The sequence below is a fragment of the Artibeus jamaicensis genome, unplaced genomic scaffold (genome assembly GCF_021234435.1).
Source record: "Artibeus jamaicensis isolate MK-2021 breed Jamaican fruit bat unplaced genomic scaffold, CSHL_Jam_final contig_233, whole genome shotgun sequence".
Classification (NCBI taxonomy): domain Eukaryota; kingdom Metazoa; phylum Chordata; class Mammalia; order Chiroptera; family Phyllostomidae; genus Artibeus; species Artibeus jamaicensis.
The window spans coordinates 4,012,073-4,038,314 of NW_026521486.1; the positions used below are offsets into that span (position 1 = coordinate 4,012,073).

At 48.7% G+C, this 26,242-nt stretch overlaps 1 protein-coding gene and 1 non-coding gene across 3 annotated transcripts in view; one reads left to right on the forward strand and one right to left on the reverse strand.

The window, feature by feature from the left end:
• Positions 1-1,461: 1,461 nt before the first annotated feature.
• On the reverse strand, positions 1,462-1,611 carry LOC119060619 (U12 minor spliceosomal RNA). Its single transcript, XR_005084617.1, has one exon. It is a non-coding gene; the product is annotated as a U12 minor spliceosomal RNA (small nuclear RNA).
• A 313-nt stretch (positions 1,612-1,924) lies between these two features.
• POLDIP3 (DNA polymerase delta interacting protein 3) overlaps positions 1,925-26,242 on the forward strand; it is a 30,751-nt gene continuing 6,433 nt past the window's right edge. The window contains exons 1-7 of one of the 2 annotated variants that reach the window (XM_037160373.2): positions 1,926-2,041; positions 14,278-14,668; positions 15,376-15,462; positions 16,801-16,893; positions 18,620-18,799; positions 19,362-19,439; positions 21,723-21,852. In XM_037160373.2, coding sequence (XP_037016268.1) covers positions 1,983-2,041; positions 14,278-14,668; positions 15,376-15,462; positions 16,801-16,893; positions 18,620-18,799; positions 19,362-19,439; positions 21,723-21,852 — 1,018 coding nt within the window. In that variant the 5' untranslated portion in view covers positions 1,926-1,982. Of the gene's footprint in view, positions 2,042-14,277; positions 14,669-15,375; positions 15,463-16,800; positions 16,894-18,619; positions 18,800-19,361; positions 19,440-21,722; positions 21,853-26,242 lie in introns of both variants that reach the window. The other variant, XM_037160374.2, reaches the window with a different exon arrangement.

A 26,242-nucleotide genomic window follows, 5' to 3' on the forward strand; every position in this document is an offset into this window, starting at 1 on the left:
GGACTTGGTCTCCCTGCTCTCCCCTGGTCTGTTTCCCCATCTGTAAAATGGGTACGTGAACTAGGTCTGTGATTTTCCACCCCCTCAGACCTGATATCCTTTCAAAATAACATACATAACAACCCCTTTACCCTCCTGAAGGGAATTCACAGGTAATATCACCAATTATACTATAAAAGAGCAAGAAAGAAAAGGAATTTATTAAATGGTGCCCATTCCAGCCTGTAGATGCTGCACCAGTACTCCCAGAAGGAGGGTAGAACAGGGGTTTGCCCAAATGCCAGGTCCCTGAACTGTCACAGCCCCAAGTGCAGCCAGGCTCCAAGGCTCTGCCTCCTGGCAGGAAGCAGGCCAAATTTTCCCAGGCAGGGCGCAATCCTCCGTCAGTTTCCAAACATTTCCTTGGCTACTGAGCAGCTGCATTGCTGGCATTTCCGTGTTTGTTTTTTTTTTTTACACCGGATAAAAAGTCCTGCGTGTTCATACAAGAAATGGAGTGAAGCCCGGTTCAGAATCGCAGCAGGCCTCTCAGCCCCGGGAATGTCACCAGCGAGGGAAAACTGACCCCCACCTCCACGTGACCGAATCCGTGTCGTTCAGACAACCAAACAGGACCCCACAAAGCTTGGAAATGCCCCTGAGGAAAGGCTACCCCGCTGTGAACCCAGAATAGGTTGATTTCAGTTACTGGTTCTATTGTGATGACTTGAAAAAAAAATCATTGAACTGACTTTTTTTTTTACATTCCACTTAAGGGGCTACAGGGCTTTCACTCCTGCATCCTCTGGCCGCTCCCTAGTTCTTCCACACCTCCACACCTGACCACCACGTTCCAGCCGGCCCGAGGCTGAGGCCGAACCTGGAGGCACGCACCGCTGGGATGGCGGGCTTGGTGGTCGCTGTTCTCAGTTGAGAAAGGGAGGGCCAGCCAGCACCCAATCACGCTGCCCAGTTGAGACCTGGGTTCTCCTCTGGTGCCCAACCTCAGACCTTATGACTACCCAGTCTTTCCATGGAACATCTGGTGCCAGATTTTTTTTATTGTAACATGATGTTCTGTCAAGAATAGATGACTCCTTATTAACCAATTTCACCCTAATTAAAAAAAAAAAACCCAATACTTAACTCCATTCGCGGTGTTGTTAGACTAAGAAAATAGTAACACCAACAGAAAATTCGTAGACCAGTAAGTTCGTCGGCGCTTTCCTAAAGACGTTGTATGTTCTTATCGATTCGACGAGTACGCCAAGCTCGGAGCGGGGGTACCTCTACGGGTAGGACCCTCTTCTGAGAGTTTATTTGACCTCCGCTAATCTAATCTCCTGCGACAACCTGCGTTACTTGTTCTCTGCTCACAGACTTCACACTTCAACTACAAAATAATATTGACTCAAAAAAAAAAAAGCATAACGCAAGTACTGTGCTTTTTACAAGTCCGTCTGCTTTTTAAGCGTAAAGGGACGGGCAGATCGCGACTCCCAGGCATCCCGCAAAGTAGGCGGGTCACCTTAGGGGCAACCTTTACCCGCTCAAAAATTCGTCTCACATTAGCAGTGAGGATTCGGGCGTCACCCCGAATCGTTATTTTCCTTACTCATAAGTTTAAGGCATAAAAGTACGCTTCTGTTACTTCGTACATAATGAATTTTAATCCTATTAGTACTACGGTGAGTATCAAACTTGTTCATTGAACTGAGACTCCCATTTCTTTGAGGTTGGTCTTAATATTACTTAATACTTTATGTCGCTTTTCATATTATTTGTCCAAGGGAGAATACAGAACGATAACTATCTGACCCTACGTATGCAGATAAGTAGACTGTGTCGCTAAGGCTCCTGGAGAGCGTTCCGCCCCTTCCTGTTCTTGCCTCATTTGAGCTGTCGCGAGAGTTCGTCGACCGAGCGCCGGAAACAGTCCCACCGTAGCGGCTGAAGGGGCGGGGTCTAGGCATAAGGCAATCTAAGCTGCTCTGTGGTGCAAGATGGCGGACATCTCCTTGGACGAGCTTATCCGGAAGCGCGGGGCTGCGGCAAAAGGACGGTGAGCGGCGTTTTCTCCCTTCGGGGTTTAGGGTTCGCGGCCTAGCGGGGCTCGGGGCTGAGGACAGAGAGGCCCCGGCGCGACGTGGGGGGCCGCCTGCTCCCGCCCCCTGCCGTAGCCGCGTTGCTCATTGGCCCGGCCGTCGCCGCCGCCGCAGGCCTGGACATCCGGCCGCCTACTGGCTGCAGGCACCGTCGCTCCGACGGGCCGGGGGAGGCTGGTGGGGCCGCTGTCCGCAGCGGCGGCGGGACCGGGGTGCCCTGGGGTCCCCAGGGTCTGCCCGGCTCAGCCCCCTTCCCTCAAGACAGGGCTTGGGCCGCGCTTTTCCTGCTCTCAGCGCGGCCCCGAGTGAGGACGACTGAACTTCAGCGGAGAAGCGACTTGCTCCGCCTCCGCCCGGCCCTTTAATTTGTATACCCTGCGCTCGGTTCCCCGCTCGGAGCCGCTGCCGTTAGCACTCGCGTTCCTTTGCGCGGCGCGCTCGTGTACACACGATGTCATCTGCTCGTTCGCAGCTCTGTCGGCCCGTTACGAACGGGGTCCCCAGTTTCCAGGCGCGGAGCCCGAGGCTACGGCCGTGGAGAGCGGGGCGCGGGGCTGAGCGCGGCGGGACCCTGGCGGAGGCGTCCTCGGGCGTGGGCAGGAAAACCGGCCGGAGGTCGGCCGTTTCTTTCTTTTTTGTTTTTTAGTTGAATTTATTGGGATGACAGTGGTGAATAAAGTTACCGAGGTTTCAGGTCTGCAACTCCGTAACACGTCATCTGTGTGTTGTATGGTGGGCTCACCGCCCCGAGTCCAGTGTCGCTCCATCCCCGTTTCTGCCCCTGTACGCTCTCCTGCCCGCCCCTTCCGCCCCCGTTGGCCGCCGCCCGGTGGTTGTAGCTCGGTTCTCGGAGAAAACTCGGCTGAGCGAGGAGCTTCGGAGGTGATCTGCAGGTTGTGCCCCAACCTCCCTCGGGCCCCTCCAGTGTTGTCAGTCGCCTCCAGCCTGTGCAAGCCCCGGTTCACCTGTGCGAGTGAGGGGGCGTGAGCTGCTGGCGGTTTTCCAGAGCACGCCAAATTAGTTTAAATGTGCACAGCCGGCTGTAAAGATGTTACATACTGTTTTCTCAGTCATTCACTCAGCAGATGCTTGTTAATACCGCTCCGTGCTTGTGACAAGAACAGATTCTTTCCCTTGTTGTCTAAAATGTGCCCCTGCCCCCACCCCAGTTTACTGGCCAGCGCTTCACCTGGCTTCTGGTTCATGATAGCCTCTCAGTACTCATTCCCCTAGCCATTCCTCGAGACTAGTTCTCTCCTAGGTCTTTCCTCTAGGAGAAGGCGTGGAATCGGTGCTGCATCCTCAGGCCACTTCTATAAACTGTCCTGGTTTCGCAGTTTTACTCAACATTTGCAGAAGGAGCGGGCATCGCAGGACAGGCCCCCTGCAGTCCCGCCCCGCAGGCCCTGACTGCAGGTGGTCTCTGTCTGCTGGGCCTGTACTGTTTTGGTGTGGGTGTGGGCAGAGGCTCGAGTGGGGTAGTGGGTGCGACTGCGGGAACGCCGCCTGTGTGCCTATGGGGCGAAGAGCAGGGACTGTGCCGGCAGCCTGGCAGGCCGAGTTGTGGGGTTCTGCGCCTCCCCGGCTAGATGACTTCTGAGCTGGGCAGTTTCCTCATTCTTATCAATGGTTGCTAGTAGGTCATTGGGAGGGTCAAATATAAGAACATAAGAATGCATATTTTATCCGGATAGACCAAGGTTGCGGGTTTGATCCCTGGTCAGGGCACATACAAGAAACAACCAATGAATGTGTCAGTAAGTGAAACAACAGATTGATGTCTCTCTTCCCCTTCTTTCTCTCTCAAAAATCAATCAATAAAAAAAATTAAAAAGAATGTATATTTTAAAGTTTGCACCAGGCAGTAAGTGTTCAGCAAGTGATGGTAATTATCACAGACCTTTCCTTAAAGGAGTAGGAGCCCACCTTGGCTAATGTGGCTCAGTTGGTTGGAGCATCAACCCATAATCAAAAGGTTGCGCATTTGATCCCTGGTCTGGTTGCGTACAGGAGGCAACCAGTCATTGTGTGTCCCTTTCTCTCTTTCTAAAAGCAATGAAGCCCTGACTGGTGTGGCTCAGTGGATTGGGCCTCATCTTGCAAGCCAAAGGCTCACTAGTTGATTCCCTGTCAGGGCGCAAGTCTGGGTTGGGGGCATGAGAAAGGGAACCAGTCAATGTTTCTTTTGCACATTGATGTTTCTTTGCCTCTCTTTCCCCCTCCCTTCCCTCTTTCTAAAAATAAATAAAATCTTTAAAAAAAAAGAAAAAATGTCCTCAGGTGAGGATAAAAAAATAAGTGGAAGCCAGAACCCCTCCTGCGGACATGCTGGGTAAGCGCTGGGGCCCTAGAGCCAGGCCGCTATTGTTCAGTTCCCTGCTGCTCCCACTTTCCGTAGGATCTTTTGCAGGTTGCTTAACTGTTTCCCTATCTATGAAATGTTGGCAGTGCTTATTTCATTAGGCTGTTGTAAAGCCTAAGTGAATTAAACATCTAAAGTATTTAAAAAGTGAGCACTAAGTACTCGATAGATGTTAGCTTTTTTCTTTTTATTGAAAGTGTTTAAGAAGTAACAACTAGTTTTCAGTGAGGATATTGCTTTGCTATCATGTGCAGATCGGATTAGGGGCAAGTGCAGGCGGGAGACTGGTGTGGAAGAAGCTGGACTGCACGCTCTGTTTGAGTTAAACCTGCCAGAAAACTCCATTTTTAGTTTACTTCACAGCCAGTGAAGAGAAAAACTAGATCTCGAGGTCCCTGTCAAGAAATGTAAAAAGTCTGAGCCAGTGTCATTTCCTACAGTAAATATAGTCTGTTCTTCATGTTTTTTAGAAGATTCCTTACTGGGAACTTTGGTTTAACATTGCTTGGATATCTGAAGAACTTTGATCTTAACAATTTAGGAAGAACCTGTGTTTATTTTAGAAAAATAAAGACACCAAAAGACTGAGCCTGTGGAAGTGTAAATAACCTTTTTCCCCACAGGGCATGGGATGCACTTGTACTTCAGAGCGGCCATTCTGTTGCAGTGTTCACTGTGCCTTGTAGGTCAAGAAATGGGTCATTATTATTTTGTGGGCCCCAGTTAATTGAGTACCGCTTCATCCCGGCCGCGGTGAGGCGTTGCTTTTCCCCCACACACAGCACATCTGTAGTGACTTCAGTTGCTCTAGACGCCCTGATGAGTCTCCTCGGGGCAGCACTGGGCGCCCCCTGCTGTACAGGCCTGTCCCTCTGACCAGTTTCTTCCTTCGATGCGAGGGCATCATTGAGTAGGTTAGGTAAGAACTCTCCGGTTTGATTAAATTCTCAGAGGTAGCTCTCTGTGTACCGCATCCATGTAGTTAGATGAAGGTGGCAGGGAGCCCAGGTGGGAAAGTTGGGCCTCCAGTGTGCTGGAGTTGAGTGGGCGTGGGCCACGTGCCCTGTCGGCAGGGTGGGGGTGGGGGCACTGGGGAGCTTTTCAGTTCAGGCCAGGGCCCTGGTCTGGGTCCTCATTGCTTTTTTCCCGTTGAAATAAGATAAAGGAGATGTATAACTAAAGCAAAGAAGAGGGGCAGTACTCACTACGTAACTGAGGGGAAGAATTAAGATTAAAAATAAAACATCTCCACAAGATTAAGAGGGTAGGAGGATAATGTGTTGTTTTTCTTCATTTGTCTAAAGTACTAACTCAGAATTGACCCCCAGTGATAGAGCCAGACTGTTTTTCCCTATAAAGATGACCTCGACGCACATGTACTCTAACACAGAGACCCCAGGGATTAAAATCCACTTTGTAATAACCTAGGCCACAGTTTTTGGCCTGCATCCTTCGGACCGGACGAATGTCCAGACCAGCAGCCACTCTGCCCTCCACAGATAGAGCCGAGACGTACAGACCCTGTCCAGCCGTCCTCGTGTTCAGGCTCCAGGGGGGCATTGGTGCTCTCACCCGCAGCACCCTGCTCAGGACTGCGGAGTCCTGGCGAGTGTCTGGAAACAGTGCAGTGCCGCACCGTTCGGAGTACGACAGGGTGGGGCAGTGAAGAGACTTCCTCAAAACGTCCCTCTCCCCTCCTCCCAAACATTTACTGAGGCCAGAGGTGCAGAGTGTGTTTGGGGATCATCAGATGGTCTGCAGGCAGCAGTTGGGGCCAGACCAGGGGCTCCACTGAAGGGCTGAGCTTCGTTAGGGAACCCGCAACAGTTCTTGGGGCAGCAGGGTGACATAACTGAGTCTCTGTTTTAGAGACCTGCTTCTAGCAGGAATGTTTATTTGAGAAATTCTTGATGACTAATGCTTGCCTTATAACCAAACCTGCGGGCATGAATAGCCGTCTTTTCATGCAGGAACAGGAGCAGTGGTTATGAAAAGCCTGAGCACTGCACCCCGCTGAAGCTGTTTTGGAGAGCAGTCGAAAGACCTGGAAAAGAACTGGTGTGACCAGGGAACTAAATGCCTGGAATTGAGGGGAATTAGCTTACTCACCATAGAACTGTATCACCTCCCTTTCCCAAGTGTACCTTTGCACTGTTCCAGTAGGTAAAATACTGCAGCACAAGGCTGGTACTTTCTGGTCTTTCTTGCCTGACAAGCAGTGTGGTGTGGGGGTCCTAAGTGTGTGGACATCCTCAGGGTGTGCGCTTACTTGCCCTCCGGCCACTGGGGAGTCGGCTTTTTCCCTGGGCATGACAAGTCCTCAGAGTTCCCTTAACTTGTGGACAGTACTCGCCCTTCAAGTTGTGGTCTTTTTTTCTTTTTTACCTCCCCTAAAGATTTTATTTATTTATATTTAGAAAGAGGGAAAGAGAGGGAGAAAGAGGGAAAGAAACAGTGATGTGAGAGAGAAACATTGATTGGTTGCCTCTCACATGCCCCCAACTGGGGACCTGGCCTGCAACCCGGGCATGTGCCCTGACTGGGAATTGAACCAGCAACCCTTTGGTTCCCAGGCCAGCACTCAATCCACTGAGCTACATCAGCCAGGGCTCTGGTCTTTATTTTTGACCCGTGCTTAATTTATTGGTATTTGAACTAGATATAGTGAGGTTTAAATCCAGCCTTCACCATTATAGCTGTGCGATTTGGGATTTTCTCCTTGAATCTCAGTTCTCTCCTCTATAAAATACAGATAGTAACCTAATTCTCAGACTTGTGAGGGTTAAAAGTGGTATGTCAAAGTTTATGGACCTTTAGTAAGTGCTGAAAAACGTTGTTGAGATCATCTTCTTTATAAAAATTTTTGTATATCTTGATAGCCAGGTGGCCGGCCACAGTGGACATTGCTTACCAACCATAGGCTCCTGTCGATTCTCAGGAGCGTACTTAATAGCCATTACTGATTATCAGAAAGGGAAATGGTTGAGGAATATGAATAAATTAAGATTACAGAGGCCTAATCGCTGCCCGTCATTTGTTGCTACACTAATCTGCCCCTTTCTCCATTCTCTGTTTAAGAAGATGAAATTTGTTTTCAAGAATCTTGTCTCTGTGCAGCCATTGATTTTTTTTCTTTTTTTTTTTTTTTTAAGAGAGCTAGAGAAACATCAATGTGTAGTTGCCTCTTGCGTGCCCTCCAGACATGTGCCCTGACTGGGAATCAAACCAGTGACCCTTTGGTTCCCAGGCCGGTTCTCAATCCACTGAGCCACACCAGCCAGGGCTGATTTTGTTTTATTTTTTTAAAAGATTCTAAGGGTGGGAAAAAGGGAGAGAAACATTGATGTGTGAAAGAAGAATAGATTGGTTGCCTTTCCCACGCACCCAACTGGGGACCTGGCCCATAACCCAGGCATGTGCCCTGGCTGGGAATTGAACCAGTGACCCTTTGGTTTGTGGGACAAGGCTCAGCCCACTGAGCCACACCAGCCAGGGCTAGCTTTAGTTTTTGAATGCGTAATTGATGCCATGGGGGCCTAGATTTGTTGTATTTCGTGGTGTTGTAAAATCACACAGCGCATCACATGATAATGAAACCAGAAAAGTCAACATTCATGCTGCCTGTTACTACCAGAACCAGTAAGCAGAGACAGACTGAATATGGGTGCTTTATTCAGATGGCTGGCAATCTCAGAAGACAGCAGGTTATATATCCTTTCAAGTATAGGGAAGGGATTTGGAATTCAGGAAACAGTTTAATCAGATAAAAGCTTCAGTCTGGTAGTTTCTCTAACATTCTTTCTTCTGTCTACCGGTGATTTTCTGTCTGTGCCATGTGTCCTGGATGATTTTCTTTGGCGGTGGGATGTTTCTCTCTGAAACACAGTGGCTCAGATGCCATCTTGATTGCTTATGGTCTCTTCTGGGACACAAAGGTTAAATTGCTTGTGGTCACCTGGGGTCAAGGTAGGCCATACCTTCAGTGTCTGAAACAGTAGCTTTTTACATGCATTCACTACTAATGCTTATTAACCATTACCTAAAATTAAAATTTTCCAAGTACCACATCAATAACAGCATCTTACCTCCTTTAGTTGCAAGTGTCTGGAAGCCCTTGATAATGAGGGTACCCAGGTGATAGGAGGAGGTGGGATTTGGAGAACACAGCAAAAGACAGGAAATCTTAAGGACAGGCTCAGGTTTGGATTAGGATGTGTCTGATCCCCCTGGTGGACATGCTCATCAATTAAGTCTTCCACTGTTAATGTTTATGCAGCCTGGTTCCATTTGTAATGCCCTTTCCTGAAGCTCCTGTAAGAGTTAGGATCTTAGGGGCAGGCAAGATCCTGGTAGGGTCCCCTTTTAGGGTCAGGGCCAGGGTTACTGTATATGCCCTGGCTGTGTGGTTAGGCACTAGACAAGTGATTGATGGCCAGGATCCTAGCAGGGTGTTGTGCTGGTTGGTGGGGGCTGGATAGGGGGCTGCCTTTGCAGAGGCAGTCTTCTCAGGAGAAGCACTTTGGGGGCTGCCACTGATATGGGAAACTTTGAAAAACCTCTGTTTAACCTTTATTTGCCCAGGCCCCAGGCGCCCTAGAGAGAATGATGGGGCCGTCTGGGAGGGCGGGTGGCCGGATAGTCAGTAGGGCTGGGACTAGCACCCCTGCTGATAGAACAATTGTCACATTCTGCTTCTGTATCCCACGTTTGTCACGTAGACAGGAAGACCCCTAATCTATATATTCCCCAAGAATCCTTTGTTCGGGGCTCAGAATTTGGAAATGACTCCTCTGGGCCCGTGCATGTTAAATAATAAACCTCGTACTCCAGAATCCCTCGGTGTCTGTTTGCTTCGTTTTCCTATAACACCACCACTTCTCTCTCACCTCCCCTGGGGCTTGGAGTAGGAAAGAGGGAAGCATGGAACCTGTTATAATGGAAAGATCGTGGGCTCTGTGGTCCAGTCTCAGCCTCTGATACGATTCTTACACAGAAGAGGTAGAAGTGGTAGCAACTAACAGAGTATAAGCTTGGGAGAATAATGATTTATAGGAGCCCCGTAGGGGCCTTAGCACTTAGCAGGAACTCTGTATCAGAAAGCTCTTTGAGCCATTGTCATTCTCCTGGTGCCTGGTTGACACTGGAGAGGAGCTACAATACAGGGTGTGCCCCTGAGAAGCTCTTAGTCCTGCAGGAGATGCAGCAGGCTTGTAAACAGATAGCTGAGATGCAGCATGGTAAGTGCCTTAATGGCAACTTGTCCAGAATTTGCATGCTCCTGGGAGAGACCCTGTAGCTGTGGAAGTGATAGGGGAGAAGTGAAAGAATGCTGGGGGGTGGGGGGGCGGGGCGAGGGGCAGGCAGGGATGCTCAGTGCCTCCTGCTGCCAGAGCTGCAAGAGCAAGAAGCCTCAAGCTGGGCTGTAGTTGGCATGTTCCACAGTCTGTCTGGAATGCCCTTTGCCCCAAATGGTGTCTCAGAATACCTGGTATAGGAAGCAAAACACTTTTAAAAATATATTTATTTTTTACAGAGAGGGGAAGGGAGAAAGAGAGGAAGAGAAACTTTGATCGGTCGCCTCTTGCACACCCCCAGCTGGGGACTGGCCAGGAACCCAGCCATGTGCCCCCATTGGGAAAGGAACCAGTGACCTTTTGGTCCATAGAACAGTGCCCAACCCACTGAGCCAAATGAGTCAGGTCAGGAGCAAAACCCACTTTTACCTAGTGATAGAAATTGCTAGTCACTCCTTCCTAATTTTGTTTCCAATGCAAAGTTAGAAGCCATAAAACTGGGAAGGAAGTCTCTATTAATTATTGTGTTGGCCAGAGACTGAGTTTGGTTTTTTCCCCTGTAAGATGGCTTTAGTAGCACCGAGTTCATCATTTGAAAGAAACAATTTTGTTAGATTGCATTGTATTGGGGCAGCTGTTGGCATCAGTGTGCATTTAAAATAAACTTACCAAAATTAGTGAATTTTTATGTAACCATTTTAATTTTGAAGATACAAGAAAATAGGCCCTGGCTGGCGTAGCTCAGTGGATTGAGCGCGGGCCTGCGAACCAGAGTATCACGGTTCGATTCCCAGTCAGGGCACATGCCTGGGTTGCAGGCCAGTTCCCAGCAGGGGACAAATGAGAGGCAACCATACATTGATATTTCTCTCCCACTCTTTCTCCTTCCCTTCCCCTCTCTCAAAAAATAAATAAATAAAATATTTTAAAAAAAGATACAAGAAAATAACATTTTTGGCATATTATGCCTTACTATTTCAAGAAAGACTTCTGGCCAAGATGGAGGTGTACGTAGATACACTTTGCCTCCTCACATATCCAAAAGAAGGACAACAGCAAATTTAAAAACAAACAACAGCCGTGGCTGGAGTGGCTCAGGAGATTGAGCTCTGGCCTGCCAACAAAAGGGTCCCTGGTTCAATTCCCAGTCAGGGCATATGCCTGGGTTTCAGTCCAGGTCCCCAGTGGGGGTGCTGGAGAGGCAACCACACATTGATATTTCTCTCCTACTCTCTATCCCTCTATTCCCTTCTCTAAGAATAAATAAAATCTTAAAACAAAAAAACAACCAGAAATGCCAGAAAATCAAACTGGACGGAAGTCCGACAACCAAGGAGTTACAGAAGAAACATTCATCCAGATTGGTGGGAGGGGCGGAGACAGGCAGCTGGGAGGAGGACTGGGAGGGTGAGGTGACAGCTGGCAGGCAACATCCTCCCACATTCCTGTGCGGGACAACTGGGGAGTGAGACAGACCATGCAACCCGGGGTTCCAGCAGAGAGGAAAGAAAGCCTCAAACCCACTGGCTGTAAGAACCTATGGGGGTTGCAGTGGCGAGAGAAACTCCCAGTCTCACAGGAGAGTTCACTGGAGAGACCCACAGGGTCCTAGAACAGACACAAGCTCACACACCTGGAATCAGCACCAGAAGGGCCTGGCTTGCTTGTGGGAAGTGGGGGAGGTGACTGAAAGCTGGTCCAGAGCCAAGCAAGCAGCACAGTTTCCTCTGGGACCCCTCCCCCACATACAGTGCCACAACCCAGCAACCTGGGTTGCCCCGCCCTGGCCAATACCCAGAGCTCTGCCCCTTACAACCTAACAGGCCAGACCACACAAAGAAATTTGGCCCAAATGAAAGAACAGATCAAAACTCCAAAAATACAACTAAGCGAGGAAGAGAGAGCCAACCTGTCAGATGCAGAGTTCAAAACACTGGTAGTCAGGAGGCTCACTGAAATGGCTGAGTATGGTTGCAAAAGAGAGGAAGAAGTGAAGGCTATGCAAAGTGAAATAAAGAAAAATACACAGGGAACCAACAGTGAAGGGAAGGAAACCGGAATTCGACCAACGATTTGGAGCAGAAGGAAGAAATAAACATTAAACCAGAACAGAATGAAGAAACAAAAACTCAAAAAATGAGGAGAGGCTCAGGGACCTCCGGGACAACTTGAAACGTTCCAACATCCAGTCATCGGGGTGCCAGAAGGAGAAGAGGAAGAGCAAGAAACTGAAAACTTATTTGAACAAATAATGAAGAACTGCCCCAGTATGGCAAAGGAAATAGACTTCCAGGAAGTCCAGGAAGCTCAGAGAGTCCCAAGGAAGTTGGGCCTGAGGAAGTAAACGCCAAGGTGCATCATAATTACATTACCCAAGATGAAAGATAAGGAGACAATCTTAAAAGCAGCAAGAGATAAGGGGACAGTTACTTACAAAGGAGTGCCCATAAGACTGTCAGCTTATTTCTCAAAAGAAACTTTGTAGGCAAGAAGGGGCTGGAAAGAAGTACTCAAAGTCATGAAGGCAAGGACCTACATCCAAGATTAATCTATCCAGCAAAGCTTTCATTTAGAAAGGGAGGGCAGGGAAAGTGCTTCCCAGATAAGGTCAAGCTTTTAAAGGAGTCCATCACCAAGCCCTTGTTATGTGAAATGTTAAAGGGACTTATCCAAGAAAAAGAAGAAGACTAAAACTATGAGCAGTAAAATGACAACAAATTCACAACTATCAACTACTGAACGTAAAAACAAGAACGAACTAAGCAAACAACTAGAACAGGCACAGAACCACAGACATGGAGATAACATGGAGTGTTATCAGTGGGGAGGGGCAGGAGGAAGAATGGGAGGGAGGTACAGGGAATAAGAAGCATAAATGGTAGGTACAAAATAGACCGGGGGGGGGGGGGGAGGAGGAAGTTAAGAATAGTATAGGAGGACCTGGCTGCTGTGGCTCAGTGGATTGAACACCGGCTTGTGAATCAAAGGGTAGCTGGTTCAATTCTTAGGGCACATGCCTGGGTTGCGGGCCAGGTCCCCAGTAGGGGCCCCTGAGGGGCAACCACACATTGATGTTTCTCTCCTCTTTTTCCTTTCTTTCCCCTGTGTCTAAAATAAGTAAATAAAGTCTTTATTTAAAAAGAAAAAGAAAAAAAATAGTATAGGAAATGGAGAAGCCAAAGAACTTATATGAATGACCCATGGACAAGAACTAAAGGTATAAGGGTAATGCTGGGGGGAGGGGGTGCAGGGCAGAGAGGAATGAAGGGGAGGGAAAAATGGGACAATTCTAATAGCATAATCAATAAAATATACTTAAAAAATAAAACTACCTGTTTGAGGAAAAATATAAATAAAATATATTTTAAAAAGAAAGATAATTCAACTAAAATGAATAAAAAAACAGATTTGTGCAGCGTGTGGAGAAGGTGCTGTGACTGATCAAATGTGTCAGAAGTGGTTTGAGAAGTTTTGTGTTAAAGATTTCTTGCTGGACGATGCTCCACAATTGGGTAGTTCAGCTGAAGGTGAAAGTGATCAAATCAAGATGTTGAGAACAGCTTTCTTTCCCTTGTTCCCGAGCTGTGAGGAGTGGCTTGTGTGATTCCTGGATAGCGGTGGCTATGGGAAGCGCTACCGAGTGGCCTTTTGCCAGCAGGGGCGGTAGGCAAGTCGCGTGGTTGCCCTGAGCCCAGCAGTGTGCCCACAGCAGCGTGCCCACAGCAGCCCGACTAGGTCCGAGGTCTCAAACCCTGAATGCTGGGATGGCAGCGGCGTGGCCTGTCCTCAGCCTCATTGTCGGTGGGACCTCTCGAGGCCTGAAGCAGACCGCAGTCTGCGTTCCCACGCCAGGAGTTAGGGACATCGGTTTGAGTGCATTTGAGTTTATTGGTCATCGACCGTGTATGCCAGGAATTTTTTAATGTGCGCGAGGATTTTTTTGTAGAAGGGAATGGCCTGTCACAGCGTGGAGGAGTCACTTAAGATTTAGATCATAACAGCCATGTCAAGGTGCAGAACTTGGTGGAAATCGAATAAACACCACCTTTGCAGGTGAAAGATGGATGCTTCACGCATGGACGGCTGCTAGCTGAATACTACCTGGGAGCACACATGTGACCCAAGGGTTTTTTGATGAATTTGAAAAGCTGATCTTCAAAGGAGTTGCTTGGATCATTAAAAATTTTTAGAGTATGTGGAGTACCCTAAACACTTTCTCACAATCCATAAATACATAATTCAAACAATGAGTCTGTGAATAAATATTTAAATGTGAAAAAAAAAAGATGTCGAGAACAATCAGTGTTACACTACGTGGAAATAAGTGACCTCCTCAAAATATCCAAATCAATAAAGTTATTGGTAAGAATGAAAAATGTGTATTTTATTTTACAGGAAAAAAGACACATGAACCTTTTGGCCAACCCAATATTTGTTTCCTCAGGGAGCAGCTTTCTGGCTTCTTCAGCCTCCTCTATTCTCAGTATTATTGCTGTCGATATCCAGATCCACTTAATATTGCAATTTTTATTTGTAGGCTCAATGTCAGGCCAGGAGTTGGAGGAGTTCGATCTCATGTTGGGATCCAGCAGAGCTTTCTCAGCCAACCAGCACGCACAGCCACCTTCCAGCAGAGGTTTGACGCTCGGCAGAAGATTGGCCTTTCGGATGCCCGGCTCAAGCTGGGAGTCAAAGATGCCCGGGAAAAGCTTTTGCAGAAAGATGCCCGTTTCCGGATCAAAGGGAAAGTGCAGGATGCCAGAGAGATGCTGAACTCCCGCAAGCAGCAGGGCACGGTGCCCCCGAAGCCCCACCAGGTAGCTGATGCCCGAGAGAAGCTCAGCTTGAAGCGGAGTTCCCCTGCTGCCTTCATGAATCCCCCTGTCGGGACAGTGACCCCAGCTCTGAAGCTCACTAAAACCATCCAGGTATATGTGGCCCTTGTCATGAATTCCTGGAAGCCAGTGATTCTGGCAGGGAGCAGGGGTTGGGAGTATTTGGGTCAAGTGACAGCTCCCCCAAGTCTTTGTATAGTAACCATATGAGGAAAGCAAGGTATTAACCCAGTTTTATATAAAAGAGGGGGACATCCAGAGAAACGAAGTGACATTCTCAAGTGAGGTAGTTGGGGAGGGAAGAGACAAAACCTTTGTTGAGCATGTGCTAGGAGCAGGCCCTTAACGTGTATGACCTCATGTATTCCTCACTGCTGCTCTGGGGTGATTATCCAAGTTTTCTTAGAGAACCTCAGTCTTAGAGATGTGGATTACTATGGCCAGAGTTACACAGCTAGTCATTGGGAGGACCTGGCTCCTCGTGCTTTGCCCTGGCCTCCTGCACAGCCACCACCCCAAAGGGAGTGGAGACAATATCGATATCATTTCATCTTCACAGCAACATTGGTCATGGGAGTAGCAGCAGGCAGCATTCACTGAGCCAGGCTCACTGAGCCCTACTCGTGCATGATCACCTGGTCTGTGAGACGACAGAGCTTCCTGTCACTCTCCTACTTTGAGTATGAGGCACTCTGCAGGGCCTTTTACCAAAGACCAAAACTAGTGTCCCTTGTATTTCAAGTTCAGTGATCATGCACATGGATCCTGTGGGATGAATTATGACCAGTGGGTGTTTCTAGGTTCCACAGCAGAAGGCCATGACCCCACCCCATGCCCATTCTGCTGGAATGAGGATTAATGTCGTCAATCATCACCAGTCCAAACAGGTAGAATGTGAGTGTGTGTCCTGTGTGGATGTGTGCAGATGTGTGCACAGCCGTGTGCACAGCCATGTGCTTGATTGGGCCTGATGTTGAGCCCACTGTTCACAGTTGGAAGAATTGGGGTGGGGTTACATTTGACTTTTTGTGTTTTATGTGTCTTAAGAAGTTTTGCGCCCTGAGTGGTGTAGCTCAGTGGATTGAGCACAGGCTGCAAACCAAAAAGGGTTGCTGGTTTGATTCCCAGCCGAGGCACATGCTTGGGTTGCGGGCCAGGTCCCCAGTTGGGGCCGTGTGAGAGACAATCACACATTGATATTTCTCTCCCACTTTCTCCCTTCTCCTCTCTCTAAAAGTAAGTAAATAAAAAATCTTTTTAAAAAGATTTTTTTTAAAAAAGATAACTGGAGAGAGACAGAGAGGCAAATTGAAAACATACACCATATTTTTGGACTATAGGACACACACCCCCAAATTTGGGAGGAAAGGGGTGCATCCTGTAGTCCGAATGTAGCTTTACATTTACATTGGTGAAATATTGTTATTTATGTTATTAAATATTTTATCATATTTTTCTTGCCTCAAAAATTTTCCCCTATTTTCCTCTAAAACCTAGGTGCGTTTTATGGTGTCAAAAGTATGCTATATTTTTAATTGATATGTGCTTAATACAAAAAATTTACAAAATAGAAAGAAATTGAGAAGAGTAAGATCCTTGTGCTCCTGCTCTCCAAAGCCACCTGTTGTTGACATTCTGGCCTGGTTCCTTCTTGGTTTTTAAATGCCGTTATCAGTTAATTGACACGTGGTTGTCAATTATATTTGTGGTTATATTCTTAATTTCATTTTGTGTCATTCTTTTTTCACTCTGTAACTCAGGCATTTGTCTGTGATTCACATTTACTGTAAGCAGCATTTGCAATAACTGCATAATCCATTGAGTTGACGTTCCAGTTGATTTATACCGTTTTACTGTATTTTTCACTGTTACAAATGCTCTGAACATCTTTGTGGATAATGCCTTTTCTAGGGTTTAGGCTTATTTCTGTAGATCACATTGCCTGGGGTGGGCTTTCCAAGCCAAAGGATATAAATAGATATTTGGGGGACTTTTCCTAGCCATTGTCCACTTGTAGAAAGACATTTCTGATGCACCTGGAAGTTGCAGCCCTTCCCTCAGGCCCTTGTGGGTGGGGAGCCACCTGTCTGGACTTGAGCCCCAGTGTCCTCAGGTGCCCCCACCCCTGCCCCTCAATCACTCCAGTGTCTTCTTCCTGCTGTCCTCGCTCTAGACCTCGGTTGACAGCCTGTATGCCCCAGTAGCTTGTATCTGTGTCTTTTCAGAATGTGTATGACTTGGACGAAGATGATGACATTGCAGCTCCCATTCCGAGTAAGATGAAATTTGCCGTCTCGGGCAGCTTTCTCCACCATGTGGTAGGGCATTTTACATTTTTCGTACGCTCACTGTGTGTGTCTAATCGGGTGGAGGGTAGAGGTGGTGGGAAGTAGGCTTTTCAGCTCAGGAATATTTCTTCATTTGGGTCTTAAGATTTTCAGAATGAACTAGTCCAAACCCTCGTTCTGTAAATGCTGAGACCAGGGGAGTCTAGTGATTTGTTTAAGGTCCCACAACTAATGAGGTCTGAGACCCTTTGGGAGAAATGTTAATGACCCCATAGGGGGTTCTTTTATTTCTGGCAGAACAAGCTACATGTTCCCCTTTCCTCCATGGTCAGCAGCTCTGACCCCAGTCTTAAATCTGTATTCCCTTGGTTAGTATGGTAGCAAAATACCTGAACCTTACCAGTGGGTTCCACCAGGTACAGCCTGCTTGCAAGGAAAGTTTGATAGACTAGGACACTGGTCAGATACCATGCAGGGAAGGAGAGCACAACATCGGGAACATAAGGGAGGTCTTTGCAGACAGGGAGGCCCGTGGGCATCCAAACCAAGTGCCTTTATCTTGCTGTCAGGCCCAGAGATTCAGTTTTGGTCACTGCACTGAATGTGTGGACCAATTTCCTGATTATCAATGAATCTCTGTAAGTGGTGTGTGAAGGTGACTAATGCCAGTACCTTACAGAGGGGCTGGCCTTTCCAATAACTAGACTGCTGGGCCTGCTGTAGAGGGTTCTGGCTCAGTAACTAACCCTCACTGAGATCCCTGAAATGCTGTTTCTTCTAACTCATTTAAGACACCTCCTCCCTCCCCTGCTGTGAGATAGGTGCCATTACTGCCCCTGTGCAGGGGTCAGGCACAGCCAGGTGAAATAAACCTGCTCATTGTCACCCAACTTGTAAGGGGTGAATCTAGGAATTTGGGCAGAAACAGTTTTGCTCCTGGGCCTGAGTGTGACCACTGCACTGCGCTGGCTCTTGAAACCGAGAAAGTGGCTCAAGGAAGGTGGAGCCCAGCCAGGGAGCACAGTTCATCTAAAGCCAGAGAAACTGGTGAATCAACCCTGTGCCATAGTCTTAGCAGTTTCACTCCTTTCCCTCCCCGAGTCAGTGCCTGCCAGACAGCAAGACCACCTGCCACTTCTGCCTGTGCACCCTTTTCCTTGGACACATTGATAACCAGGGACTTTATTGCTTTATATTCCTGAGGGTCCACATCCCCAGCTAGGGGTTGTGGGGGGAGGGAACAAACTGTATCTGCTGGTCTCCGTGTGCAGACTTTACCAGTGTGTCTTTGACAGTCTGGCAGCTGCTAGGGCCAGACCTACGTGTGGTGGTGCTTCTGTATGGCCAGACAAAGACCAGAAAGCTGGGAGTTATGCCTGGAGCTGATGATCAGTCCCTTGTGAAAGAAGCATATGTGGGAACACACTTGACCCCAAGCTTCGGCCTTCTCACCAGCCCCAGTTGTTGGGTATTTAAAGTCTAAACAGTATGCGTGAGCCTGTGGATCCTGGGGAGGGCTGTGTGGAAGCTTTTTGCCAAGGGCTTCTAACACTGGAAAGTGTCTTCTGTGGGCGTGTGTGCAGGTTGTGTTTTTTCTCCCCTCCCGCCCCTTCCCTGTGGGATGTCGCTGGCAGCCCTCTGGCTTTAGGCCACTGGTAGAATTGGGAAACTGGGAGGCCTCAGGTGGAGCTGGTCAGCCCCTAGCTGGGCATCCAGGTTGCCAGCCTCTCAGGTTGCTGTCTGCCTCTTTGTTTAGGCTGGGCTGAGCAGTTCCAGGCTTTCCATATCTAAGGCCCCCCCTCTCACCAAAGTGGTTCAGAATGATGCCTACACAGCGCCTGCTCTCCCTTCCTCGGTTCGAACAAAAGCCTTGACCAACATGTCCAGGACACTAGTGAACAAGGAGGATTCCCCCAAAGAGCCGCCGCCTGCTGAGGTGAGGTGAAGGTGAAGGAGAGGCAGTGACCGCAGCAGTCGGCCTGAGCTGGGTGGGCAGTGTGCTCTGTTCACCCTGCTGCGTTCGCAGCACCTCTCTGAGGCAGGCATTGCCACGTCCTTTACAAATGAGCAAAACAAAGACTCAGCGGCCCCTCTGCGCAAAGCGCTTGCAGGCGAGTGGGGAAGACAGAGGTTTGGACAGAGCACTGTGTCTCATGACACAACAGTTGTGCCCAGAGGAGAGCTACTGGGAACGCTGAGGACAGAGCGGCTAATTTCCACTGGGCACATCTGGGAAGGTGTTAGGGAGCGGATCCTGTCTGGGCTGGGTGGGTCTTGAAATGGGGGTGGCATTCCAGGCAGAGAGGCTCAGAGGCCTGAAAGGTGGCCCAGAACATTTGGGAAACAAGAGACTCTGTCTCTTTGCATTGGGGTATGGGGACATGCTGGGTGCTGGGGCCTCTAGTGGGCAGTGGGCCCTCTGGGCCACTGGCCTGTGCTGAGGTCTGCTGTTGGAGCAGCTTTTCTCTGCCTTCTGCTAACACGCTTGTCTGTGGCAGCCTATCCTCAGCCCTTTGGAAGGTACCAAGATGACTGTGAATAACCTGCACCCTAGAGTTACCGAGGAGGACATCGTTGTGAGTATTCTGCCCTGCCGGAATTTGACCACTGTGTCAGGGATCCCCAAGACCACCCCCAGGTTCCGATTCTGACAGGGTCGTGTCAGGGCTCAGAGTTATGACAGGACACAAAGCAGTATCAGCAAAAGGAAAGGGCTCATTCAAAGGCCAGAGGACACTAGGCACAGACTTCTGGAGTCCCCTCCCAGTGGGGTCACACAGGATGCACTTTATTCCCCCAGCAGTGAGTCGTGATCGTGCCTGTGAGTTAGAGAAGCTCATTAGAGACTCAGGGGTTTCATCAGGGACTGGTCACACAGGCGCCCTCTGCCTGGCACACACCAAAATTCCAGACTCCCGGGAGGAAAGCAGGCGTTCAGCTAAACCACAGCTCAGGCCCCGTGAGCTGTTCTTGTCGGTCAGAGTGGCAGGAACCCTCCCAGAATCTCGGTTCCCAGACCCCAGCCACAGGCCAGCCTTGGAAGCAGGCCTTTCAGAGGGTAGCAGTCATGGGGCTGTGTTAGCTTTTTGTGCCACTTCTGCACCAGGGCCCGGGCTCATGCCGGGATGTATCCTGAGTGGGCTCCTTTGGTCCTGTGGGGCCTCAGCTAGTCGCTCCTATTTTCCTGTGAGTCTTCAGAACTTGTGCCTCCTCCAGAGATTCCACATGCTGATTCTAGAGGAAAAGAAGTGCTATGGGTTGGTGTTATCTGGTGGGTGACCCCTCTGGGTTGCCCTCCTGGTCCATCCTGTCCCACCCCTTGGTAGTCATAGGCAAAACCCAATTCAGGTGCCTGGTGAGCAGGGACCCAAATCCAGCCAGGATTTCTTTTCAACCCCATTTTCATTCAGGCACCCAGAAAAGCTGTTAGTTTAGAAATCCAGGTACCCTTTTAACTCTGAACTGTCAGATCACAAAAAGAACGCAGCTAAAGACTTCAGCTTCGCCCTGCAGGGGAACCCAGGGTCTGGAACGGCCCACACTGGCCACTGTGTTTGTTAATGATTTTATGGAACGCCAGAGGCTGTGTGATTGCTGTTAGAGCTCAGCTGGCACTCCAGTGAGCAGGCACGTGAGAATGGGGGTGGTAGCCGGTTTTGTGTAATACTTGGTAAGTGATAAAGAACTAAAGCAATTTTTTCCTGATTGTAAAAGTAATAATAGCTACCGTCTATTGAGTACTTACTATGTACCAGGCACTCTGTACGCAGAATCTTTGAAAATACAGAATAGTGGAGAAACTAATTGCCTCTAATGATCACCCAGTGAAAACTGCCAATAGCAGTCGTCCTCACTTCTTTTCCACCCAAATGGGTCATGCTAAAAGAAAGACAGTAATAAAATTAGGATCATACCCAATTCAGTTCCATGGGTTGATTTTGATACTTGATATTCTCTCCTTTATTATTAAAAACAAATTGAGTCTCTGTCCTCCTAACAGCCTTGCAAACAGCAGTGGCAGTAAAGAAATGGCTTGGGTATTAGCCTCTGTGCTCTGTCTGCACATCGTATTTCCTTTCTGGCCTCAGTCTCCTGGGCTGTAAAATGCGGAGGGATTAGAGGAAAGAGGATGGCAGTATGTATCCAAAGCACTCCCTTAACAATGATCTCAGTTAAGCTGTATAGAACCCCGGAAGGTAGGCAAGACCAGTCCTTTTCTGGAGAGAAAACGTTGTCACAGAAGTTAGTGACTTGCTAGAGCCATAGGTCACACAGTCCAGGAGAGGCAGAGTCCAGGGACAGAACTGCCGTCAGTCTGACTGAGGGTGCCCAGCTAGCCTGGTTTTACTGTCTCCTGGTTAGCACTAAAAGTCCTCTGTCCTAGGAATGTCCTCAAGCTGGGACAGTTGATCCTTCTCTAGAACTGCAAAACTTATTTCTGACAAATTGCTGTGCATCAGACCAGCCACTGCCTTTGATAAGCCTGGACATTCATTCTCATGGCAGAGCCCTCTGAGAGACTCTCCATCCCTGTTACCCCGTGAAGGAGGGAGGTGGGCACTGAGGCGGGAGGGCTTCAGGGTGACTTACTGAAGGTCACAGGGACTCCACGGCTTGTAAGCTCAGGCGTGTTTCTCACTGCCAGCATAGTTTCTCCCCTCTTCTGGTCCATGCTGAGGCCTGTGGATGTCCCGGGAAGACCACCTAAAGGGAAGCCTCCCTGCAATCCTGGGCACTGGGTGTATTCAGCTGCAGTGTGGACACCAGTCAGCCTGGAGCCCTCAGAATGTGTGGCAGGAAGGCAGGCAGGATGACAGCCCGAAATTCTCCCCCAACCCTAACTTGTTTGCTCTTCGCAGGAGCTTTTCTGTGTATGTGGAGCCCTGAAGCGGGCTCGGCTAGTCCATCCCGGGGTAGCGGAGGTGGTCTTTGTAAAGAAGGATGACGCCATCACTGCATATAAGAAATACAACAACCGGTGTCTGGACGGTAAGTCTGGGAGCGGGCAGCTGCTTCACCTTCCCACTCCTCATTGCTGACCGTCAGGCGGCAGCCTTCTGAACAGGCCCTCCTTTGAGGTGGGTGGGGGGTCATCCACGTGTAGTTGCCCCACTGGGGCCTTCTGTGCACCAAGACCAGGCAGGGAGGTGCAGTTTCTGGCTGGTGCTGAGCTGCCAGCTGCCAGTCCCACAGGGCCCTGGGTGCTCACTCAGCCCTAGCACTTCAGCGGGCCAGCAGGGAAGCACCATTTCTCTGTGGATGGTTCTCTTAATGAGTCTCGGCAAGTATACCAAGTGCCATAGCCTCCTGCTTCCACATGCTGGTTTGCTCACTGCTAGGACACAGGCTCCTTAATGGCCTAGAGCCTCAACTGAATGTTGGCGCCTTGGTGAGCTGTGCTTTTGATGAGTGAATCTCACTGGACTCAGATTCCCATTATTCATCTCAGTAGAGCCCATACAGAGCTCTGTCTGCCGTGCTCCTTCTGCCCATCACTTGTTCTTTCCGTGTTTGCTGAGGAGCAAGGCCCTGTGGTGGCAATGGAGGGAGGGACAGAAGCTACTAAGACACGGTCAGCGGGGTTTTGCTTTGCACATTCCTGATGACTGATGATGTTGAGCATTTTTCATGTGCTTTTTCACCATTTGTGTATCTACTACGTTTTTTCTTTCTTTTAGGGAATAAAGGGTTTTTTAAAACATATTTTATTGATTATGCTATTATAGTTGTCCCATTTTTTCCCTCCCCTTCATTCCCCTCTGCCCAGTACCACCCCTCACAAGCATTGCCCCACCCCACCCTTAGTTCATTTATGTCCACGGGTCATTCATGTAAGTTCTTTGGCTTCTCCATTTCCAGTACTATTCTTAATCTCCTCCCCCTCCCCCCCCCTCCCCTCCCCCCACCCCACCCCCCCCCCGTCTATTTTGTACCTACCATTTATGCTTCTTATTCCCTGTACCTCCCTCCCATTCTTCCTCCTGCCCCTCCCCACTGATAACACTCCATGTTATCTCCATGTCTGTGGTTCTGTGCCTGTTCTAGTTGTTTGCTTAGTTCGTTCTTGTTTTTGTTTTTACATTCAGTAGTTGATAGTTGTGAATTTGTTGTCATTTTACTGCTCATAGTTTTAGTCTTCTTCTTTTTCTTGGATAAGTCCCTTTAACATTTCACATAACAAGGGCTTGGTGATGGACTCCTTTAAAAGCTTGACCTTATCTGGGAAGCACTTTCCCTGCCCTCCCTTTCTAAATGAAAGCTTTGCTGGATAGATTAATCTTGGATGTAGGTCCTTGCCTTCATGACTTTGAGTACTTCTTTCCAGCCCCTTCTTGCCTACAAAGTTTCTTTTGAGAAATAAGCTGACAGTCTTATGGGCACTCCTTTGTAAGTAACTGTCCCCTTATCTCTTGCTGCTTTTAAGATTGTCTCCTTATCTTTCATCTTGGGTAATGTAATTATGATGCACCTTGGCATTTACTTCCTCAGGCCCAACTTCCTTGGGACTCTCTGAGCTTCCTGGACTTCCTGGAAGTCTATTTCCTTTGCCATACTGGGGCAGTTCTTCATTATTTGTTCAAATAAGTTTTCAGTTTCTTGCTCTTCCTCTTCTCCTTCTGGCACCCCGATGACTGGATGTTGGAACGTTTCAAGTTGTCCCGGAGGTCCCTGAGCCTCTCCTCATTTTTTGAGTTTTTGTTTCTTCATTCTGTTCTGGTTTAATGTTTATTTCTTCCTTCTGCTCCAAATCGTTGGTCGAATTCCGGTTTCCTTCCCTTCACTGTTGGTTCCCTGTGTATTTTTCTTTATTTCACTTTGCATAGCCTTCACTTCTTCCTCTCTTTTTGCAACCATACTCAGCCATTTCAGTGAGCCTCCTGACTACCAGTGTTTTGAACTCTGCATCTGACAGGTTGGCTCTCTCTTCCTCGCTTAGTTGTATTTTTGGAGTTTTGATCTGTTCTTTCATTTGGGCCAAATTTCTTTGTGTGGTCTGGCCTGTTAGGTTGTAAGGGGCAGAGCTCTGGGTATTGGCCAGGGCGGGGCAACCCAGGTTGCTGGGTTGTGGCACTGTATGTGGGGGAGGGGTCCCAGAGGAAACTGTGCTGCTTGCTTGGCTCTGGACCAGCTTTCAGTCACCTCCCCCACTTCCCACAAGCAAGCCAGGCCCTTCTGGTGCTGATTCCAGGTGTGTGAGCTTGTGTCTGTTCTAGGACCCTGTGGGTCTCTCCAGTGAACTCTCCTGTGAGACTGGGAGTTTCTCTCGCCACTGCAACCCCCCATAGGTTCTTACAGCCAGTGGGTTTGAGGCTTTCTTTCCTCTCTGCTGGAACCCCGGGTTGCATGGTCTGTCTCACTCCCCAGTTGTCCCGCACAGGAATGTGGGAGGATGTTGCCTGCCAGCTGCCACCTCACCCTCCCAGTCCTCCTCCCAGCTGCCTGTCTCCGCCCCTCCCACCAATCTGGATGAATGTTTCTTCTGTAACTCCTTGGTTGTCGGACTTCCGTCCAGTTTGATTTTCTGGCATTTCTGGTTGTTTGTTTTTTTGTTTTAAATTCTTTTGTCTTTCTTTTGGTTGTGCAAGGAGACAGAGTATCTCTATGCCTTCATTTTGGCCAGAAGTAGCTATTTATTTATTTTTAAAGAAAGAGGGAGGGGACTTCCGCCAAGATGGAGGCATAGGTGGATGTGCCGTGCCTTCTCACACAACCAAGATTAGAGACAACTAAATATTAGCAACAGAAAACACAGCCAGAACACAGAAAATTGAACTTTTCGGAAGTCCGTTAACAACAAATTCTTCAGCCTGACCGGTAAGGGGCGAAACCAGCGGCTGGCGGAGCAGGGTTGCACAGGAGGACTCGGCCAGACACACTCAGGCCGGTGGAATCCAGGCGCAGGGTCAGACCTAGTGAGCGACCCAGCGAGCAACCAGGCGACGAGCGACCGCGGGGGAGACAGCCGGGCCCGGGGCTGCGTGTTGACTGAGGTCGCGCATTTGTGCGAGGGTGGACAGGCGAGGGAGTGGGCGGTTGGACCGGGCCGGCAGGTCCCCATGGCAAGCGGCAGTGGAGGGCGCCGCCATTTCCCTGCTCTGACCCCACCTCCACATACAGCGTCATAACCCAGCGACTCTGAGTGGCCCGGCCCAGGTGAACCACCTAAGGCACTGCTCCTCCGCACCCAGCTGTGAGAAGCGGCAGAGGGGCTCGCCATTTCCCCGCTCGGGCCACGCCCCCACATACAGCGTCACAACCCAGCGACCTGGGAATCCAAGGAGCCGCTTCTCACACTTAAAGGGCCAGAACAGACCAAGAATGGCGCAGGAGGATCTCAGAGCCCCAGAGCCAATAAATCTAAGCGATGAAGAAATAGCAAAACTCACAGACGCACAGTTTAAAACATTGGTGATCAGGATCCTCACAGAACTGGTTGATTATACTGACAAATTAGACAAATATATGAAGGCGAAACTAATTGAAATGAATGGAATTGCACAGGACACCAATAGCAATGAAAAGGAAACTGGGACTCAAATCAATGGAGTGGACCAGAAGAAAGCAAATAATGGCCAAACAGAAAAGAGTCAAGAAGCAAGAATTCAAAGAAATGAGGAGAGTCTTAGGAACCTCCAGGACATCTTTAAACGCTCCAACATCCGAATTATAGGGGTACCAGAAGGGGGAAAGGAACAGCCACCAGTGGAAAACTTATTTGAACAAATAATAAAGGAGAATTTCCCCAATCTGGCAAAAGAAATAGACTTCCAGGAAATCCAGGAAGCTCAGAGAGTCCCAAAGAAGTTGGACCCAAGAAGGAACACACCAAGGCACATCGTAATTACATTAGCCAAGATTAAAATGAAGGAGAGAATCCTAGAAGCAGCAAGAGCTAAGGGGACAAGTCACCTACAAAGGAGTCCCCATCAGACTGTCAGCGGATTTTTCAAAAGAGACCTTACAGGCAAGAAGGGGCTGGAAAGAGGTATTCCAAGTCATGAAATCTAAAGACCTACAACCAAGATTGCTCTATCCAGCAAAACTTTCATTTAAAATGGAAGGACAGATAAGGTGCTTCTCAGATAAGATCAAATTCAAGGAGTTCATCATCACCAAGCCCTTATTATATGAAATGTTAAAGGGACTTATCTAAGAAAAAGAAGTTAAAGAAACATGAACAGTGAAAGGACAACAAACTCACAGTTATTAACAACCACACCTAAAACGAAAGCAAACTAAAAGGACAGCTAGAGCAGGAGTGGAAACATAGGAATGAAGATCTCAAGGAGGTTTAGCAACAGGGGAGTGGGAGGAGGAGAAGGGGGGAGAAGGTACAGAAAATAAGTAGCATAGACAGTAGATAGAAAATAGATGGGGG